The sequence below is a fragment of the Perca flavescens genome, chromosome 1, assembly GCF_004354835.1.
Source record: "Perca flavescens isolate YP-PL-M2 chromosome 1, PFLA_1.0, whole genome shotgun sequence".
Classification (NCBI taxonomy): Eukaryota; Metazoa; Chordata; class Actinopteri; order Perciformes; family Percidae; genus Perca; species Perca flavescens.
The window spans coordinates 20790664-20813539 of NC_041331.1; the positions used below are offsets into that span (position 1 = coordinate 20790664).

Sequence of the window (22876 nt, forward strand, 5' to 3'; positions counted from 1 at the left end):
GCAAGTATTTCTCCCTCTCCCTCCCACCCTGCTCTCAGGCTTAAGGGGCAATATGGGCTGAATGCTGTGTGTTTGGCAGATGTTTAGTGACACTCATTTGTGGCCGTGTACTTTAAGTGAGTGTGTGTGTATGTGTATGTGTATGTGTGTTTGCGTGAGTGGTTGTGTTTTCAAGCCATCTGGACAGTTTACATGGGAGTGTTGATAATAATCTGTTTAGCTGGATGGCAATAGCCAGGCATTCGGATGCAAATCACTCTTTCTCATCATGGGGATCAAAGGTGAATAAATGAAACGCTGCCCCATGTAGAGTAAGTGTGTTTATGTGCGTTTGTGTGTGCTACGTTATACATGTGTATATTTGTCTATGTCAGCTATATTCATACACATCCCTGGCTCTAGTATCTGACAACTCAGAGGAACAGCTGGCGCGATGTAGGCCCTGTCCCAGCCTGAACAACCCTCCCCTTCCTCCACGAGCCCCTCCTGCTGCGTATAAACCACAGGTCAGGAGGCGGAGGTGTGTGGATTACAGTGGGATTGCACGTTCAGCTCCAACCCCTAGTCCCATCCAAACCACCACCGCCCACACCCCACTCAGGATGTGCTCAATGTTACCATCTGGACACATCCCTGACATATGGACAGCTGCTGGGAGCCCACAGGTCAGGCATTTAGAGAAAGCGAAAAGGTGGGCGCGGGAGAGAGAGAGCGAGTGAGTAAGAGAGGTGAAGAAGTGATCAGAAAAGGACAGTGTCTGTAAAAGAAGAAGGAAGAAAGGAAAATGCCAGCTAATTCTTAGCTGGGTGAATAAAGCAGAGTACTGGGGGTGGGTGGGGGGTGTGGGACAGTTGCAAACCATAGCTTACTGTTGGTCTTTGTGTTGTGCTGAGGACATTTACTGTACTTCACTTCCTCTTATTTTTCTCTCTCTCTCTCTCTCTCTCTCTTTTGCTTCTCAGACACTCTCTTTCTTTTCCTACAGTGCATTTATCTCACCCCTCCCTCCCAGACAGCTGGCAGAGCCAGCCTGGCATCGGGGCTGTCCAGACTTCCACCTCCCGCACAGAGGATTTATAGCCTCCCCTTGTCACTTGGCATTCTGAAATACCCTGAAATAATTCATATGTATATAACAGTGTGTGTGTGTGTGTGTGTGTGTGTGTGTGTGTGTGTGTGTGTGTGTGTGTGTGTGTGTGTGTGTGTGTGTGTGTGTGTGTGTGTGTGTGTGTGTGTGTGTGTGTGTGAGTCTGCCAATGTATGTGCACCTCTGAACTTTGCGTGGATGTGTTTTCATGTGTTTAATGGAGACATGCTACCTGTCAGGGGTCCTTCTCTTGCCGTGCTCATTCATCTCCAGCATGATCTCAGAGGAGTCGAGGGGCGAGCTGGCATTCGCATCCAGGAGAAGCTGCTCGTGTTGGGCCAGATACTGAGCTGGAGTCTGCTTGGCTAACCTGGCACAGTGGAGCAACTCTCTCTGCAGCAGGGGCAGGTTTGCCTTCAGTGGTAAAGAGAGGCAAGACAGACATCTCTGGATTAGGAATGGAATGAGTTCTTGTAGGAAGGATGTAGATTCACTGAGCCAATGTAAATGTAGAGGAGAGTGTTAAGCAGCATTGGGCAGTAACTAGTTACATGTAACGGCGTTGTGTAATTTAATCACAAAATATAGGTTACAGTAATCCGTTACAGTTACTAGGAAAAAATGTGTAGTTAAATTAAAGTTACCTATGAAAATGTTCACAATTAGATTGGGGGTTACATCTGAATATTTTCTGTAAAAAGCTAGGCTGTATGTTGAATAATATTAATTGTGTTGCTTTCCAAGTTTTTCATGTGCACAATGTCTTCTTTTGTCATTTCCAGCCACAGACGTTTAATAAAGTTTGATGCTATTCTGATGCCTTCGATTAGTTCTCCTGTTTGAATTTGCAGCGCCACCCATCAGTTAAATTGCCTCTCAAGCTGTCTGAGTTGCCACTGTGACACACACTATGGCAACGGATAAAAAAACATGTTCCAGTGCTGGAAATATAAAAAAACATTTCATACAAAAATCTAAGAGTTTGAACATAACCGTGCAATGCAAAGAATGTTTGTCAAAATGCTATCGACGTCCAAATGTCAAAGTCCAAACTCAGGAAATATCTGCAGGTATGTAAGTTAAATTAGCTTACAGCTTACCTCAGAATGATCTCATATTAAAAAGAGGTGCTGAAGTCTGACTTTGTGGTGGCTGTTCTTCCAAATTAAATTATTATAATCTTAATTCATGTGATGAAGAATTGTTTGACAATAGTTAGTGTTGAGTACTGCTGTAGGGTTAACACTGCCAGATATACAACAGTTGAAAACATTCATTAGAAATTTAGAAAAGTAATCAAAAAGTAATTAAATGTAATACGTTAGATTACTTTGATAAAGTAATTGAAATAGTTACTCTACTATTACATTTTAAATAGGGTAACTTATAATCGGTAACCTGTTACATTTCCAAAGTAACCTTAACCTTGTGTTAAGTGGACAATAGGTGAGCTAAAAACTTGTGGTGGAATAATAGATGGATGGGGTGAGAGTGAAATAATGCCAGATTAGGGTGAGAGAGAAAAAGAAAGTGATAGATGAAGAGACAGGATGAGATAAGACAGGTCCCTTGACACCTTCTTCTGCCATGTCTCTCTTTCTCTCTCAAGGGTGTGCTGACGTGTATGCCGTGTGTGTGTGTGTGTGTGTGTGTGTGTGTGTGTGTGTGTGTGTGTGTGTGTGTGTGTGTGTGTGTGTGTGTGTGTGTGTGTCAGTGCTGTCAAATAGCTCTCTCAGGCCTGTCTGGTTGATATAACACAGCCATTGCTGCAATGTCCCAGATGTGGAGGATCATCGCACGCCAGGAGGTCTGACACACTCACAAACACTGTCAACGGACATTCACAAGCACATCCCACCATTTTCTACATTGTACTACCATGTGATGTAAACACAGTATACACCTATAGGTTTTCCACTCAAGATGAGGTTTCTCTCTCTCCCTCTCCACCTGTCTATGAACCCTTTCTGTTTGGAGGCAGAAAAGGAAGGAACGCATACAGTAGTGTAGTCCTGAACACTGGCCATATGGAGAGAAGTCGAAAGCTCTGAGTACAGCTATTGAAGACATCAGGCTTGATTTATCTTACTTAAAATCTGTGCACAAGTATTTACCTTCAGAAAGGGAATGACGAACGGCCTCAGAGGAAAGTTGGTGGCCTCGTGGAGTTTGGAGTGAAACTCTTCAATGGTGAGAGTGGAGTTCTGCCCAAGACAACAGGGAGAGTAAGACAAAGAGTCGCTAAGAGACAAACTTTTATAACATTCTCTTACAGAGCCGCAGAAGTTCCGAAAGTTCATAATTTTTTCATTTTGTTCACACAAGATCCATATGTTATGGATATCCATATCAAGACTATTTTAGCTGTTTTTATACTGTTATTGATTTTACTGACTTTGTTAAAGTGCCTTTTAGTACCTTTTAAAGTTCTATACAAATAAATGTAGTATTAGTATCATTATTATTATTTATGACAAGAGAAAGTTGTGTGCACAAGTTATTATCTTATGTGCACAAGATAAACAAATATCAACTTTTGGGACCTCTGCAGCTGTGTACTTTCTGATTGTTGTAAAAGACAAATTTACAATATGTAAGATACTTGTGTAACACATGAACTGTTTGCTATCATCAAGCATAATAAGTAGATACAAAGAGAACTGCTGAAAGAATGAATGGATGTAGAGTAATATTGTTGGAAAGATTCGTCAAAATAATTCATGATCATAACTTACCACCAGCCCCAGCACAAGGCTGCGCACTCTCTCCCCAATCTCAGGTGATATGTCGTTGCCAAACTGCTGCAGTGTGGTCAGGAAGCGCTTCAGTTTGCAGAGTTGCCGTGCACCACAAGCTGGCGGGAGCTGCTGGTTGGAAAGCGAAGCCGTCGATGACATGGCCGGCCCATTACTGAAGCCGTTAGGAGTGGACGGAGCACCGTTCAGCGATGTAGGAGAGTGGCTGCTCCCATTCAGCACTGCAGATAAACAGACAGACGGAAGAGACAACGTGAATTAGGTCAGTAGTTTTGGAGAGGCCTGAGGGGCATTTGACAGATCTGGGGCCGTGATGAGGGCAGAAACACTATATCCTGCAAACAGAAAAGTGTTAAATATGTATAAGTAAAGCACACAATAGACTTAAATTCAACACTAAGCCTGCAGTATGTGATGCACATTGTGACTTCAGTGGTGCAATTTGCTGCCAGTTTGGCTGAGCGCTTTAAGTGTGTGTGTGTGTGTGTGTGTGTGTGTGTGTGTGTGTGTGTGTGTGTGTGTGTGTGTGTGTGTGTGTGTGTGTGTGTGTGTGTGTGTGCAGTAACTTCAGCTGTCTCACAAGTGGTACCATTTGCCCCCCCCACCCCTCCATCTCTCCCTGCATCAGTCTATTCCACCCTGCTCCTCACCCTCTCCCCCTCACTCACTCACTAGGACACAACTATAAGAGGAACTTGTTAAAGAGGTGCCAAAAATAGGCCTGTGGCCTGTGTTACTTTTATTCCAATAGCAGGTGTGTTGCTAAATCTGGCCCTACACATGTCCACCAGCTGAAAGTAGATTTGCAGCTTTAAGGTTCAGAATAGACTCAGCATTCATACACATATATAATCACTCACATATTCCTTGTAATGCTGGCACAAACAAACTCACAAATAGCTCTCTCTCTCTCTCTCTCTCACACACACACACACACACACACACACACACACACACACACACACACACACACACGTTTGACCTTTCCCCTGTTTTCATATTATCATGAAATAAGATGAAAATACACAGGTCATTATAAAAGATATGACACGTGTTTTTTAAATTAAGTTAGAAATGCTCAACTCTTTTTCCATCTCCTGTCTTGTCAGTGTATCATATTTTTTGATATACATTTTTGTGCATGATATCTGTGTTTGAATTACTAAAATGTTACATAGTTTTCTCTCAGATAAAACAAATAGTCTAGTCTGTGTATGAAATTTCTGTAAATGATTGTATTTCATCATAGCAGCATATGCAAGCACTTACACTAAGCATAGAATCCAAACTATCATTTTATTACCGCTGCAGCAACTTAGTCTTTTAAAAACGTATTTACAGGACTCTGCAGTGAGCCATTGTGGACTGTAACACTACACTGTGTACTCTTACTTGAAAAAAGACAGCTTTTGTACAGTTTAGTTGTTCAATAGTCTAGTTCCTGTGGTTCCTCTCAGGCACGCTTGTTGCTCTGATCTGTGAGTCGAGGGCCTGAACACATATGGACTAACCCATGTGATTTAAACAGGCAGCACTTGTGTTCTGGTTTTAGAGAGGGGTGCAAGGAGAGAGCTACACTGCTGACCACCCGCCACAACAGGTGAAACAACATGGCCTGTCATTGCTATATAGGGAAGAAAGTAGTCTACACACCGCAACATCACCCTGGCCATCACTGCCCGACCAGCTGGTAAACAACACGAACACACATGCACACACAATGCCACAGCCGCACTCGCACATGCGCTCAAAGACACTTGTCCCACTAGCAAGGGCATTCTGCACACCAAAAGACACACACACACACACACACACACACACACACACAGATAGATGCTTGCAGATACACTGCTGACACACAAGTGACTCCAACACGTGTTCACTAGAACGGGGAAGAAACACATATTTGGAATATCTTTCCCTTCACACAAGCATATAAAGTGTCCATGGCAGTTGACATAAGAGGGACAAATGACCATGTAGTCCATTGTAGATGCCTTTCAACTGCAGAAGTGAATTAATTTATTACAGGTTGATGGTTGAATCAGGTCAACACACTGAAACACTAGTCAGTGAAATACTGTTGTAACAAGAGTCATACGCAAACTAGTCTTTCAATTTCAAAGCAAATTTTTAATTGTTTTAAGAATCTTTCGGGGGCAGTGGATAGTTGAGGATTGACAGGAATAGAAACAAAAAGACAGAGAGACAGTAAATGACATGAAACAAAGGCCCCTGACAAGAATCAAACTGTGGACATTGTGATCAGAATATATGTCATTGCAGCTTAACCTCTAGGCCACTGGTTGCCCCAATTTACTACAGTTTTAACCTGGATGGCTATATGGCATTTGACCTACAAATTATCATGATTTGGAATGAAGTATGTACCAGCTCACATAACTATGGCTATAGTCTCCAGTTCTTACTATGAAATGAAGAGTTAGAGCTGTTACAGTGATGGGTCGTTGGTTCAGCACACCTAATAGCTTACTGTTTTTCTCACACCTGCCTCGTTAACTGCTTGCTGACATGATGCCTCAGCACAAAGGATCCTTTTCAAGTCAAAGAAAACATCAATCTAAAAGCACGTAAGCTTAGCTTGTACAGCTATAGTTTAAGGTAAAGATTTTGCACTTGAGACAATAGACACATATATCACAGTATACAGTTGACTTAACATGTCATTAATCTTGGAAAATATTGAATAATGATAAAAATAAAAATAAATAAAAAAATAAAAAAATAATAGAAATAATAAAAAAGAAAAGATAGGAAAGGGTCCTTACTTGATTTACTGGTAGCGGGGGTGAATGAAGCATTGCGATTGGTTGCTTGGCTGACAGCCGGGGGTGGAGGAGGCATGGTGGGTGGGGTGGACCTGGGCTGGGTTTTCACATCCACAGGTGAATCTGGCATTGTTCCAACCTTCTGCACTCTGCTACCTGCAATTTGAAGGGAGGAAAAAATCAACATGAAAATAGAGCTCTACAATGAAAAAAAAAGAAAATCATACTTTCAAAGTGGAAACAGCTGGTTAAGGAGGAGGCCACTGACATGTTCACCTGGGAACCATTGATTGTTTCCTTGAACCAAAAGCCCCATAAAAATAACCAAAACAAATCAATGCAGGGACTGGAGATGAATCCAAACTTGTGTTGTGTCTCTCTTGTTGGAGATTCATGGGCCTGGGAGACATACAGTAACACCTGCTCACTCGCTCAGCTGCTGCTGACTGAGAGCCCCTCTCTCTCTCTCTCTCTCTCTCTCTCTCTCTCTCTCTCTCTCTCTCTCCTTCACACATACACACCCCATGTAGCTCTGACATCCCAATCAGTGCCCCTCAACTGTAACCTCCAACCCCCAGACGCACACACACATATTCACATGCACACACTCCTCACTTCTCCCCGCCTGTCCCTTCTCGTCACCTAGTTCAGACAGCCGGCTTGACAGCCAGTGACAAGTGCAGCTGGATCTGCTGCTGTCCATCACTGTGGACTGGCTTTCAGCAGAACTCTGTCCTGCTACCAGAAGCTTCACTGTCCTCTGCCAGACACCCTGCCAGCACCAAACAAGGCAAGGCCAGGCTCTGTACTGTGGCTTGAAGGGAATGGATGGTACAGCAAGGGACAAGAGAATAAACCATGACACGGGGTGGATGTTCCACGGCCACAAGTGTGTGAGGACTGTTGCCTTACATACTGTATTTGGGGGCCTCATACAGTCTGTCTTCAATGAAAACACTGTCATGCATATACCTACATTATTTAATGATGTATCTATGGAGTGTTGACTGTCTTTCTGTCTATGTGTCCGTCTATCGGTGCAGCTGCTGGAACCAGATCTTTTTGCAATGTAAACCTGAGCTGAGAGGTGTGACGACTTTGCAGCCTGTGAAAAGATAGCTTTAGAGTATGTGTACATGTGTGCAACTGGCAGGGAACACAATGCATGTGCATTAAATGAAGATATCAATATGCAGCACTGTTTATATATTTGTACATGAATGTACAAAATAGTGGGAAAACAAATAGTCTAGTAAAGTAATAGACTGAGTAAGGACAGAGGGCCCTCTTTTAAGCGCTGGTAAAGCAGATGTAAACCACATTGTAGACAGTATGTGGCATTCGTTAATTCTCAATAACTCTCTTCTCTCTGTTTGTCTTTTTCTCTCTTTCAGCTCTCTCTTATTGTATTACAGGAAAAATAAATTAACTCCGTCTGTTCCTTTTAAACGTGGAACCTAAACAAAAGCCAATCGATAGCCTTACTTCACGTTTCCCATCATGTGTATACCACAGAGTAGAGGTCACTGCCCGAGTGGCAGGGTCATGAGGGTCATGAGCTTCTGCAAATCACAAAGGGAAAGGGGTTACTGATAGGTAGTGATTACCCCTTGTTATACTACTACTAATAAAAATAATTCCAAACCAGATAGCCAAAGGCCTTTAAAACATCTGAACAACGTCAAGAATCATCTTTTACAGTTGCAAATGTATTGTAGTCGCCAACTTACATATTAAATCACTTTCAAATACAGTAATGTGCTTCTCATTTAGCTTCTCGTGAGCCAACTATGAACCCAGTGTTTTCCTCCACAAAACCCCTGCCTCAGTTGGCCTCAGCCCTTGGTGTTAGCCTATTTCTGAGAGCTCATGTAGATGCGTTCAACAGCTGGTGTCTGTATTTAAAGAGTGCCACTCTGGAGTGTGCTGTACGAGGGCCATTGACACAGTGATCCTCAAGAACACGAGGAGCCATCCGCTGTTTTCCCTATGCCAGTCACACTGAACATAAACACACAAGGTTGTAGATAGAGGCAGATGGGGAGGGCTGGTATAAATAGATGCAGCCATTCTCTTCTAAAGAACCCTAAACACGCAAACAGGCTCTCTGTGCTGCTGAATTGGTGGGCTGCTCACTGTAGGGAGGCAGCCATATGTTTTAGTAAAAACCTCCTCTTTGATCAAATTTACTGTGCCACTGTATGAGGTGTGTACTGTAAGACTTACATCCTAACAAGAATCCTAACATGCATTATAATAACCAATCCTCATACTGTTTTTGACTGTAGTTTAGTCCCCACCAAGACAAATCTGAAGTTCCACTCAAATGAACAAGAGCTGGGCCAATGTGTGATCAAAAGATCAGGTGGGTGACATAAAATTCTCTGTTTACAACACAGCTATTTTGGTCACTTCTTTGAGAGGAGAGGGGGGGATAAGGGGACCGTCCTGTTTGTCTGTCTCATCCCACCGTGGGATTATAGACAGCTGTTTAATCTGACCAGCTACAGGGACAGGGCACACACATACTCACTATGCTCTGGATTTCACATTTAATACATTAGGAAGTCTGCTTGGTCTGCAACCCCATCTGTGGCCATCTGTGCACCCATTGTGCTTTGTGCTAAAGGACAAACACTCATACCGAGAGAAGTAGAGAGGCAGAAAGACTGGTATACCAGGTAAAACAGACCTGTGGTTAAAGGTCATCTGGACCAGGCTCATTCTCCTGTCTGCAAGCTGCTCTATTTCCCCCCACTTGTTTGTATCTGGTTGTCTGAGAGGAGCCACTTTGGGATCAATACAGCTGAGAATAGATCTGCTCAGGATACAGATACGTCCCAAACACTCACTATTGAATATTAGGCTGAAAATAAAACAATACGATAACAGTCATTACATACCTCTCTGCCGCTGTCTATGTCTGTCTCTCTCCGACTCTCTGAACAGCTGTATGTCTGCACGTTTGACGTAATCTGGGCTAAGATTGCTCACCAGAGAAACAGTCTGCAGTCTGAGTTCTAAAAATGTTCTCTTTCTTCTACTCTCCCCTTGTGCCATGATGAAACAAGATGAAAAACAATTCACTGCGGGACACACAAAACCACAGATCATGTACTATACAACTGCACACACACAGAGCAGTGGTTCGCCTAACTTTCTAAAGCCATTTTGGGATCTCGTTATAGATTTAAGGATGTGCTTTCATTATACTCATTGAAAAAGAACACACACACACACACACACACACACACACACACACACACACACACACACACACACACACACACACAAATACATACCATCATGTCCTGACAAGCCATTAGAGGGCCATTCAGATACATTTTGGTCTCATTTCACGTTGGCATATGTCTGTGTGTTGAATGTATGCATATCTGTGTGTATGTGTGTGTGTGTGTGTGTGTGTGTGTGTGTGTATGTGTGTGTCTTCGACTGAAAATACAGCTGCAACTTATTAGCTTTAGCTAACCACTGCACAACAGTCCCCTTAAATCCCCCTGTCTATTCAATCTCTCTTACTCCACAGAGACTCTCTCCAGTGACCACATAGCCCTAAAACTCTCCCTCTGTCTCTCGCTCCTTACATCCCTCCCTCCCTTGCTCCCTCCCTACCACTGTAATTCCCCATGTCTCCAGGAATGCTGTTGTTTTTAATTTCTCCCAGCTGCTTTGGCTGTCTGCCCGGCCGCCTGCCTTCCCACATCTGTTCCCTATCAGGCCGCTGAGGAGTCCACACAAACAGAGACTGAGCCCCTGGCCCCCAGCCTCCCACCAGGCCATTGTATCAAAACATGGGGATTGTAGCCCTGGACCTAAAACTTGGGGATACAGAACCTACAGCCCCCTCCACTCTCGTACTACCAGCCTAAATCTAAATGCCACTCAAAAGAAGACTGCTGACATCAGTAGCATACGACACATCATCTCCTTCTAGAGCAATCTACAAAGAGAGCATATTTTGATATATGCCTTGTTATTAGTGTAAAGTCTGAACTGTGTCACAGGTAAGACGGGAGTGTGGGTGTGTGTCTATATTTGTGTGTCAGCACACAGGTCGCTTCTGCAGACAGATCCCAGACTCCACTTCATCTTGAGCTGATTTAGAGTTCAGAGGCTTTAAAGCCCTCACTAATGACATGGTGGGAGACAGGCCTGTACAGTGCATGCACACACAAACACACACACACACACAAATAAATATACATACAGATGTATGCACACATGCTCACAAGTCTGCTAAATGCATATGCTCATGCTGCGGACACAAACACGTATTTTCCGCTATTTTACTTGAGAATCCCTGTGATAGTACACATGCAGTGCCGGCTGAACAAATATGTTGAACAAAAAAACAAACTGGGGATGGGGGAGGTGGAGGGTTCTCCTTAATAAGCACTGACAAAAGCACTCCTGTCTTTGATCAGATAACTATGAGCAAATCATTGACAAGTCACCAGTTTTTCTAACACTTCAACATTTTCTTCAAAATAGGTAAACTGGCTAGAAATAACTTGAGGACAGGGAGTGAGGGTGGATTAAAGACCAGGGCTGGGGGTGCTAAGGGTAGAGGAGTTGTACTTCTTTCCCTGTGAGCTGCAGGGATCCTGTCATACAGGGCTTATATGTTATTGATGTAATTGTATTGAAGTTCTAGCGACCATCTGTTCTCCTTTGGGAGGGCCTGGCTCCTCTCGTCGGCAGTGAAGTGGTTATGTGCAGCATATCATTGCTGCCGACGTGCTTGCAGAGAAAAAACTTCCTTTTCAGATTTTCCCAACGGCTGCTAATAAAATCCAGATGTTAGACTGAAGCTGTTTCTGCCGCGCTCCCTCGCCACTCTCTCCTCCGTCTCCATCTTCTGTCCTTCTACATCTCTTCTCTTAGTCCCCCACACCTCCTCCTTCTCTCCTGTCCTACTACATTGCAAATCATTTATTTTGCTCTTTTAATCTATCTCTCCTCTTTTCGCTCCCTTCCTCCCTCCCCACCCCCGATCCATCCATCCTCGCCTCCCTCTTTCTCTCCAGCCACTAACCAAGAGCCATTCCTAAATAAAGGAAAGTATTTGTGACATTTAGCCGAGGCGACTATGCCAAGAACAACTCCCTGCCTAGCCAGACACATCTGGAGTTTGTTATAACTGCACTGGGCATTGGTACCAGTACTGGCTATCCTACCACACAGAAAGTAGTCACAAATACTGAACCATAGGAATCATATACAAACTAGACTGCATAGATTTTCACAGTGACTAGCTTGTTGTTTTCATCTCAAATTGACAACTGTAGTTCTTGTTGCTCAGACCAGAGCCAGACAGCCTGGCAGCTTTACGCGAGTTCTCCTTTGTACTTGTTACTCTTCCTCAGCAGAATTAGTGGGATACGTAGTTATGCAGTTTATATGCATGATTATACATACATACATATACAAGTACACGACTACTTTTATATTCTGTGTATATTCTGTATGCTGTGCTTGTATCTGTGTGTGTGTGTGTGTGTGTGTGTGTGGCTCCAGGGTCTCTGTGTGAGAGGAGTTGAACACCTGAACATCAATAACTGTCATGTGGGCCACCTGGGACCCCACAGCCAGCTTGCACAATGGGCACACAGCCATCACCAGCACAGCTGCCACAGAGCGAGAGAGATATGGGGGAGGAAGTGGGAGACAAGACAGAGACACACACACAGACACACATACACTCACACACACACACACACACACACACACACACACACACACTATATGAGGAGGTGACTGTGCATGTACATCTGGGAATGGGTCACAAAAACACAGAGAAGGATTTACATGTAGCCTCTTGTTATATTCTTCACTTTTTCATGTTACTCTCTTCTCTGCATGATAACTGTCCTTTGTTCCCTCTCATCTACATCTTCTTTTCCTCATCCTGTCAGCCATGTGCCTAATTTTGCCAACTGAGAGCTCAGCCTCAGGCTGCCACACTTCAACATCAGATCAGACTTTCTTTCGTCATTCCTCTTTCAGATGAGCTCAGTTACTGGGCTCCATCATACATGACATAATACAGCTTACATGTAATATCCGGGACACTGTTGATATACTGGTATGAAATGGAGTTCTGTACGAGCCTATATTTTTGCCCGTGTCTTTAAGACCTGAGCTGACTAAACTCCTGACTGGTGTTGCCAAATTTGAGATCTGAACCTAAGACCTGAACCTGCTGTTTTGTTTTATTTCATATATTACTGTTAGATTACCAGGTAAAGAAACACATTGACTACACTTTGCCTCTTCCCTTCTTACCACTGAGCATTGCATATCTACTTGCAACACAGTGCATGCATGGATGCAGATGATTGGCACAGTAAGAGAGAGACATTTCTTAATGAATTACATTTGAAAATAATCATAAACACAATAAATAGTAGTGAAAAGAAAACGTGTTTGAAAATTGCCTCTGCCATCCTCTGTCCGAGGACGTTCACAATGAATGCACTTACATAAATAAGCTCCCTGATCCAAACACCTGCAGCCTCACCCAACACCAATTAGCTCATCAGGCTTTAATTACTCTGATAATTGCATACAGGCAGCATGAAGGGCAGCCTGGGAATAGGGCAAGGGCGGCCTCCTGAGGACCCAGCCTGACAAGCCTGACAAACAAAGAGGAGGTTTTCTACCAACAGCAGCCACAACAGAGCGACTCTGGAGGCTTGGAGGAGAAGCAAAACAGCAGACTATAGCTCCAATTGCCTCATCAGCAGCACTGTAGCACCGAGTGATATCACTTCCTGTTCTGATCAGTTCGGCATGGAGATGGAGTGATGAGAGAGGCTGGGGAAAGCAGAGACATAGAGGAGGAGGAGCAGGGCCATGTAAAGAAAGTACATCTGTGAGCGCCTACACTACATCTGGATTAGTTCATATTGGTCACAGGAGGGAGGGGGAGCAGGGGTGGGTTGGGGTTGGAGGGGTCGTTGAGAGGAGCAAGCGTGGGAATGGCCCGCTGTTAAGTTTAGGGCATGTGGGCTTATTGTATTTGTGGGAGAGTTAGGCTGGAGTCTCCACAAAGTGACCTGTCTCTCATAGAGCTCGCAATAACACAAACATCCTCTTAACTGTGCGTAATCTGGACACACACACGCAAACACACACACACACACACACACACACACACACACACACACACACAGGATACAAAAAAGGCAACACAGGCATGAGAAATTCTGTATTTTTGTTTTTACAGCATGTTTACTCATGTTATTTGGCATTTATTCTTCATCCTTGGCAAATGTATCTAATGATCTGTTAGTGTATCAGTCCGACTGCCAGTCTGTCTGTCTCGCCCTCACAGCAGATGTTCTCCCTCCATTTCTTCCAGGAGCAGTGTTTGAGGAGGTGTATCCAGGAAACAGTGGCCAGCGCTCTTTTCCTGTGTGACAGGTGTGCGATGGAGGCCTGACAGCTGCTGTCCTGCTCTCTCTTTCCCTCTCTGTATTCCTCTCTCCTGTTTCTCCCTCTTTCCAGCCAGCTGCAGCAGAGAGCAGCTCTGTTTGTTCTTACGTCACTGCTGCTGCCTGCTGATTTATGGAGCACAAAAGACTTAGATTTGACCCTGGCAACACACACACATACACAACTACTGCAGCATCTTTGTCCTCCTCATAAACCCTGACTCTCTTTATGTGTGTGTGTGTGTGTGTGTGTGTGTGTGTGTGTGTGTGTGTGTGTGTGTGTGTGTGTGTGTGTGTTAAACGGGATGTGTGAATTGTGGCTGCCTATTTTTCTGCCAATGTTTCTCGCTCTTATGCTTTGTGCACCTTTAAAAACCTGACACTGAGCTGTCACTTACAGCTAAGATAGGAAAACAAACAGCAGATTAGTCATTCTCCTACTTGATGTCATGTATTTCATTTCATTCAGTGTTAAATGCCTGCTCCGTCACTATGGAGCTGTCAGCACTGACAAAACTGTCTGAAGCCTGAACTGCTCCCCAGCTTGCCAGAGCTCTCATATCTCTTCATTTGGCCTGCAGGCACAGTAACAATAGCTCCTGACATTAGCCAGGCATGGGTAGGGTGTTCTGTATTATCCTGCAGGACCCCATAGGTTGCACACATACACACACATTGACAAACACACAAACCAGTGGGAAACAGTATGTGGCGGAGGAGGAGAGGGGTGGGGGGCATTCATATGACAGGTTAGAAAGACAGTTTCTCCATTTAGCCTAGAGCCAGCTCATCGGAAGCTGCCGAAATAAATACCAGCTACTCCTCTGGGACAAGAGCCGACTACGGAATGCCGCCACAAAAACAGAGCAAGCGGGCGAAGGAAGAGAGTGACTGCGGTGCCAATAACGTGCTGATTATGTGAGCTAATTGGCAAATTAGGATGACCTGCTGTCATGTCATGGTCAAAGTAAGTGGACAGCAAACAGTGCCACTATAAAGGAACTCTTCTTTTGTGAATGATATGAAAAATTCCATTAGAATATATGTGTAGGAACATTTTAATTCATTCCTAAATCGCATTAACATGAATTAAAAGATCAATTAGTGACTGTTCTATAATTTGGACAGAAAAACTAAACCAAGTAGAAATGGAATCAACCTTGGATCCAATACTGGTCAGACCTTCTTAGACTGCTGTTAGATAACCCTGAATGTAAACACAAAAGCTAATTTAAAAGTAAAAATAAAATCCACTCATCTTTCACAACCACGCACCATCTTTTTTATCTCTACAGATTAAGATGTAAAGTATTGCCATATGATTATACTTGAATGAGATATCAGGGATGTTTTTTCTAACTTTACCACCATCCTGTGTCCATCCTCTTCAAATATCTGCTGGTAACGATAGCACTGCACTTTAGAAATGTACTGTCAATGTGAACAGGAGGTCCATGACTAGCCTATGATTAATACTAGAGTTTTCAGAAGGTTATCCTGTAAAATGTAAGTGTATATATAATCACAGCACTCCTGTTTATCTGAAAGTCAGAGGTCAGAGGACATGGGATGAGGTAGCACTGGAAAGACAGAGTGGAAACCATCAAACCCTCTCCTGGTGACTTTAAAAGCCAGGCGATAACTTGCTCCTCAAAGTGACCCCTGCTCTTTGACACATCAAGGAAATCTTTGGCTTTCCTCTCTCACTTTGTGTGTGTGTGTGTGTGTGTGTGTGGAGAGACAGGGAGGCAGAGGAAGGAAGGCTGGAGCCGAGATTAAGGTCTGTGCAACTAACTAGTAACACAACGGCACTCAGTGGCTCAGCCACCCATTTGAAGAGAGACGGAACCATCTGTGTGGCACAGGATCTGTTTCCAGGAGATAACGGCTTTTTTTAATTTCACAAATACTGTACAGCGAATGTGAGAGACATGACTTCCTTCCCAATCTCTGCCTGCATGCTCCTGTGTTGCAGTACTTCCCCAGACGTCCAGAGAGGACTGCTTTGGAGTGGAGGCCTTAATAACATCAGTCTGTGTTCCTTTGTGCTTGTTTACACCGTGGCTGTGATAAAGGCCTTGGCGTGGGGCAGAAGGAAAGGGAGGGATTCATTATATCAGGTAGCAGTGGAGATATGAAGTTCCCATTTTCTCTGTTGGCCTGTCCATTTGCCTTGATTAAAACAGAGCTCAGCGCTACTGTAGATTAGCCCAGCTGCTTCCTGTGTCTGACTCTGATCTGAACACACTTCCTGCCATGAAGCAGAGAGGGTGGGAGGTGAGAAGGTGGTGCTGGGAGAATAGGACAAGGAAGAGGGTCAAAAGCAAGTCAGAGGTCAGTGGGCCAGTCAGGAAATAAAATGTGAGGATGGAGAGCAGGAGGTTAAATAGGCACAAGACAAGGAAGGGAGGAGGAGAAAGCATATGTTGTTCTTGGAAGTAGCTGTCAGCACTTCAGCTATACACTATTTTGCATGTGAATTCATCAGTGTTGTGACATTTGTTTCCTATTGCATTTGTGATTGAGCATTTCTGTGCACTGGAAATGTGTCTCCCTTTTGAAAAGCATAATTGAGGGGGCAATTTGTCAGTGCCGTATATGTTGAAGTCATTTTAATAAAGTGAAAAGTCAATTCAACAAATAATTTCCAGAAATGGTGAGTTTTCACTATTGAATGTCACAGTTAAGCATTTTACCTGCTCTGCACACATGGAAATATGGAGAAAAGAAGCCTGATCATTCCAGTGGCTGCAGAACAGTGTTGTGAATAACTAGCAGAGAAGAAATGGTCAGCGTGCACATCTTTGTGGATGTACTGTATGTTATTCTTCGGAATCCGAGTGGATGAGTGCACATGTAGGGAAGCAAACAGGGAAAAGTGAGAAAGAGGGATATTTCACACACACATTTGGGGTTTTACTTGGCCTCCACCCTCTGCTCTGCTCCCACGCTGTGGCGTCAGCAGGCCAGCCATCCAGCGAGTGTGTTTCTCATTCCATCAGATGTTGGGAAGCTGTTCGCTTCTCCATTCTAGTCTCTGACATTCCCCATCTCCCCAGAGAGGCTGGGCAGCCTTGTCACAGTAATGTCAAACACATGTGGAACAGACCAGGGCAGTGCAGACCAACACACTCATACATACATACACACACACACACACACACACACACACACACACACACACACACACACACACACACACACACACACACACACACACACACAGGAACAGAGCAGGAGGCGGCCAGAACCACACTGGTCTTTCCCGCTGTGTATTAGGATAAACAGCAGTGAAACCATAGAGATTCAGCACCAGGAACGTCTCTTCATCACTCACTTGCTCCCATATCTACACAAAACACACACATTTACACTCTGATCTCATCAAAAACATGTACTAGGTTCTCCAGGCAGTGCCCTTGATCAAGGCACTGGCTCAGATCTGGAGTTGGTCCCCGGGCGCTGTCATTGGCTGCCCACTGCTCCCTTGAGGGATGGGTTAAATGCAGAGAATGAATTTCGCTACATGTACGTGTATGTGACAAATAAAGTACCTTTACCTTTACCTTTAAACTCACTTTAACTGTACAGCATCAGTGCTGCACAAGGCTGCCGTTAACATAGACATACCAAAGAACAACTAACAAAAGTAAACTAACTCTCTATAACATGTCACTGTTTCCTTCCCAATTTAGCGGCCTGCAATTTTTTGCTTCTATTATGAACACACAAACTCACTGGGCAGAAAATGGTAAGAATAATGGGCCTCATTCACCAAATGTTCTTTAGAACAAATGTGTTCTTAAACCCCACTTACACCGTTTTCACTAAGATTCTGGCATTCACCAATGTTTTGTTATTTGGGATTTGTTCTTAGGTAAAAACAGAATCTACGCACACTCAAGAGCACTCTTACGCACAATTTAGAGCTGACATGTTTGCATTACATTTCTCTCCATTTTGTAGCTAATTATTTTCATTATTTTACACATAAATATATGTTTGTTTGTTTTAATAAATACACACTACTGCTCATTTGTAAAGCACTTTGAATTGCCATTGTGTATGAATTGTGCTAGGCCTATATAAATAAACTTGCCTTGCTTTGTCTTCAATTCACATCAATTATGTTAACGGGGAACCCTGCCATCCAATAATAAGTGATTGATCACACTATTTATACGCCAAGAGTATCTTCTATGTTTAAAAAATAAAATAAAATTGCCTCAGATTTCAGATCAAACCATTTATTTTCTATTTCATCGGTTCTGCGCCCTTCTTCAGATACAGCGTTCACTGCATGAGTAACTGTGTTCCATGCATCGGTTTTATATGCTGCTTCGTATGCACTGCTGACGCTACTAAATATGATGTCTCGTTTTTTCGCTAACTTCTTGCAACAGTAGCTCCCCTTTAGTCTTTTGGACATTTCTCTAAGTGTGCACACGGCCCTGCCATCTCATGCCCTTTTATGGGAATTAAAGGGGTGTTTAGCAATGCTAAATAGGAGCAACGGGCACAAGCTTTCAATTTACGAAGACATTGGGATTCATCATTCTAAGAACAGACCTAAGAACACGTCATGAATCAGATGTAGACTTTTCTTAGGGACTTTCTTAAGAACATATTTAAGAGAAAACTTAGGAAGATATTGGTGAATGAGGCCCATCATAACCAACAATTATGCTTCCCTTACTTTCTGCAATCTTCCTCTTACTGTGGCTATTTGTTCTCCGCGACACAAACTAAACAGAGGATGTATTCTCTTGCCTCTTTTTTTGAAATTATCTTGATCTATTGGAGGCTAACGTTCTCGCTCTGGAGGAAAAGCTGTGCGACTGCCTACAATCAACTAATCTGAGAAAAAATAGTGGCCTTGAGCTTGTGTCACAAATAAAAAGAAACACAAACAACACTTAGAATTGATACCTGAAACATATTTAAAAGTCAAAAGGCACAAATATGAAGTGTACAGACAACACATACACAGACACATGAGCACATACACACACAGGCCAGATGTCAACCGCTTGGCTTGTCTTGTATGTGATGGCCCAGGTGTCTGTGTTGTGGTGACCACCTGACCGACTCGCTGTGCGCTCGCAGCTCCCGCCCACTCGAAGCCATCTGCTCCTCTCATTAATTAGGAGACAGCCAGTTTCACCTGCACTGTGGCTGCATTTAGATCACAATAATTACCACACACACACACACACACACACACACACAAGCACACTCAACAAGCCCACACACTAATACAGTAAGCTGTACACAGATCCGCAGTCACAGCATAGAAAGAGTCGCGTCACCTGCACCAGATGCAAGGGCGGAGGTTTTTTTTCAACATTTGGGGGGTGGGGGGGTCTAAGGGTCCTCCCCCCTATTCATTTTGAGCATCCGGGTAGCTCACCTGGTAGAGCATGCGCCCGTATACAGAGGCTCAGTCCTCGCCGCAGCAGCCGCTGGTTTGGTTCTGACCTGCGGCTTTTGCTGAATGTCATTCCCCCTCTCTCTCCCCTTTCATGTCTAAGCTGTCCTATCATTAAAGGCCTACAAATGCCAAAATAATTATAGATTTTTTTCCCCTGCATTCTGGTGAATTTTTATGTAACAATTTGTGGCTTTTCTGCATCAACCTGATTGCGGAAATGGCATGGTACTACTTCCTGCAACTGTGCATAGTTGCTTAATCTTCTTTCCGTTTTATGATAGATTGCAACCACTGCTTTTGAGGTTGCACGCTGCCACCACCTACTTTATTGGAGCCATTGTTAGTCGCGTTCTAGCAGTTTGTCGAAATAAAAGTCCCCTGATACTTTCATGTTTTTATAGCAGGGGACAAATGCATGTCTAAATATTGAGAGGGAGGTGTCCCCTGCCTATGGCCCGATGACACAGACACTGTACGACTGAGATGATGAAAAACAGTGACAACTTTCACATTGGCACATGCAAGAGTACAAAAAATATTGTGCCTTTGATACCTTGATGGTAAAACATTAGTCATGATGTGCCTGAAATAGCAGCAATATATCACAGAATAATGAAGCAAGAAAGCAAAAAGCCTTCGTGAAGCAAAGGGCAGTAAAGTATGTGTTTCTTCTAACTGTCATTAAATAGCAGAGACTTTATGCAGACTTCTTTCTGTGGTTTTGCCTGCTGCTATTTCTTCATAAGAAAACAGGTTCTTTCTCTAAAAGTCCTGTGGTATGTTCCCTTGCATATAAAACAGAAATCATCTCATCCATGCACCTGTGGTAGATGGGAACTAAATAAACACTCGGCAGGCTGGGGTCATAATGAATGGCCTGCCTTTTAAAGAGAGCTACTTAATGATGAAGTGGGGACATCTGCCTTAGCAGGCGGCTGGCCGGGCCCAGTTGAGCAATGGGGCGGCCAGCGTTGGAAGGAGAGAGGTTGAGAAGCTCGCTTGGTGGTGATGGAGGTATAATGTGCGGTGAGGCAGGGTGTCTGCTCTGCGGTTTCACCCCTGCAACCTCCCATCCATTGTTCGAGACTATTATCAACTGTTCAATTATTCAGATGATATTTACCAGGGCCAATTATACAGGGCCGTGTCCTGCAGAGAAAATGGCCTGAGTGTTTTACTGTTGCTCTTGCAGGCAGAAGAGTGCGCTGCTGAGGCTGTTCAAGTCGGGGAATGGACTTGTTTCTTCACAGGGAGTGTCCCCACTGTCACAAAGGGTTGCTATAAATTATCCAACATGATTTCAGCTTTTTTAATCACTTTGCAGTTGTGTTTATTTCCTTTGGTCGCCACAGTATTCCTTGTTCTTAAACAATTCCTCAACCTCCTCCGTTAAATGGTTCCACAAGTTGGTATCACTACAGTAATACAAACACCCTGCACTCACCAGGGAGGATTGGTCTTTCACGTTACTTTTTACACAAAAGTGAGCGCTAGTGATGCACTGCAGTATCTTTACGAAAGGTGGAGGTTCTATTCTGAGGCAACCTGGAGTTCAGTTGAGGGTAAATGTCTAAATGTATTCCTTCACACCCTTCACCTCCATCCAGTCCAGGTGGACTCCAAGTTCATAGAGACCAAAGATTTTCTGTCATCACTTTGTCTCATCATCACTTTGATGTGCAGCGCAGACTGATGGGGCAAACAACTCCTGAACCCCCTACATCTCTCTGTCTCTATCTCTCTCCACAACAGCTCTCTCACCACATTTTGTTTCGTTTTTCCCTATTATATCCTAAACCGTCTGAAGACACTTAATATGTAAAAAGATGAAATTAAAGCAGATAGAATTACATTCTCTTCAATACAGTCGAGTTTGCAGGTTGTACTTACTTTGTGAAGGTCGAGATCAAGCTGAGGTAATTGTAGTGGTGATAATCCACACCGAATAGTTTCTAAAACAGGTTTGATATCGTCTCAAACCTCATTATTTTGGAAAAAATTATAAAGCCTTAGCTAGATATAGTGCGGGGAACTATTAAGGTGTTGTTCCGGGTTTTTTTGCTTTGTTTTTGAAATATTGAGATGGAAAGAGAGGCAGAAGCCACAGTCAGACAAAAGAAAATGTTGAACTTTCCTTTGTGAGTTCAAAAGGGGCTTTGACTTTCCAGGTATAATAAATTATGAGGTATTTCTCTTCTCATTTATATTGAAAAGCAGAAATCAAAATCAAAGCAAGGGCTCTTGCATCCTTAAGCACATTGATGTCTTTGGTTTTGCAGTCTGTTTTTTTGTGTTTGTTTGTTTTAAAGCAAACAGCTTGTTGTGTTGATGGTGAAATGAAAGAAAAAAAAAATCACAACTTGTCCCAGTCATGTAAATCCGCTCTCTTGCTCATTTTAACCATCCCAGATAGAAGAAATAAAATTAAAAAAAATATATGTAGTTTCAAATGGAAAACAAAACGTCCTTTCTGATCGTTTTTAAGCAGACAAAACTAATAGATTTCTACTTTGCCACAAATCCTCGCGTCTCCCATGTAAAAACGCAAATTATTAAGATGCGGATCCTCTTGTCTGCAGGGTGCGTCTATTATTCATCCTGTGACAACTTTTAACCCCTCTTCTTTAGTTCACAGTTCAGCTACAGTCCGTGGTGTCAGGAACAAGTCCTTATACATCCGGCGAGATTAATTCTGTTCCTTTCTTGTTTTAAAAACACAGTTTCTTTACAGCCTGTAAAGAACAGGTTACTCTACCACGTTTCTCTGTACGGTCCTTTTACTCCGCCGACGCGCCGATCCTCCGCCGACCTGCCTTCAGAATGGTGTTGGAAAGAAATCCACTTGTCCTACAGAAAATCACAGTCAGCTGAGCACGCAAATTTTAACGTTTCTTTTCCCGCCGTCAATTCACAATTTGAGGTTTTCAGACTTGTTTTGTCTTCAATGATGAGCGGAGCTCACGAGCTCACAGTACGCAGTAATCGCGGCTCTCTCCTCCTCCTCCTCTCTGTCCTCGCTGTAGCCTTCTGTCTGCGTTTAAACACCATCTGGAGCTCCTAACCTCCCTCTCTCTCTCTCTCTCTCTCTCTCTCTCTCTCTCTCTCTCTCTCTCTCTCTCTCTCTCTCTCTCGGGTACCTTCAGAGGCGAGAGCTGGCAGCTATGTACAGGAATCCTTTCTAAATTGAAAAATATCCAAATTGTAGAGTACAAAAAACCCATATAGGGTACAAAAGTATGCCATTGGAAGCTAAAAACACTGCGTTATATCATGAACGCCTATGGAACTTAATCAGTGATTATGGGTTACAATTGGCTAAAAATATTAAAATAAAATGTACAATACAATGCATTGGA

At 43.4% G+C, this 22876-nt stretch overlaps 1 protein-coding gene and 1 long non-coding RNA gene across 5 annotated transcripts in view; one reads left to right on the plus strand and one right to left on the minus strand.

The window, feature by feature from the left end:
- The window catches only part of cbfa2t3 (CBFA2/RUNX1 partner transcriptional co-repressor 3), a 39506-nt gene that overhangs the window by 9450 nt on the left and 7180 nt on the right, over positions 1-22876 (minus strand). For 3 of the 4 annotated variants that reach the window (XM_028576900.1, XM_028576907.1, XM_028576882.1), the window contains exons 1-5: positions 21411-22538; positions 6633-6788; positions 3823-4064; positions 3202-3291; positions 1320-1501 (exon numbers count right to left, since the gene is read on the minus strand). In XM_028576900.1, the coding sequence (XP_028432701.1) occupies positions 1320-1501; positions 3202-3291; positions 3823-4064; positions 6633-6762 (644 nt within the window). In that variant the 5' untranslated portion in view covers positions 6763-6788; positions 21411-22538. Of the gene's footprint in view, positions 1-1319; positions 1502-3201; positions 3292-3822; positions 4065-6632; positions 6789-21410; positions 22539-22876 lie in introns of those variants that run through there. The other variant, XM_028576890.1, reaches the window with a different exon arrangement.
- Positions 13272-16675, plus strand: LOC114554849 (uncharacterized). The gene is made up of 3 exons (XR_003692480.1): positions 13272-13527; positions 14017-14078; positions 15834-16675. It is a non-coding gene; the product is annotated as an uncharacterized LOC114554849 (long non-coding RNA).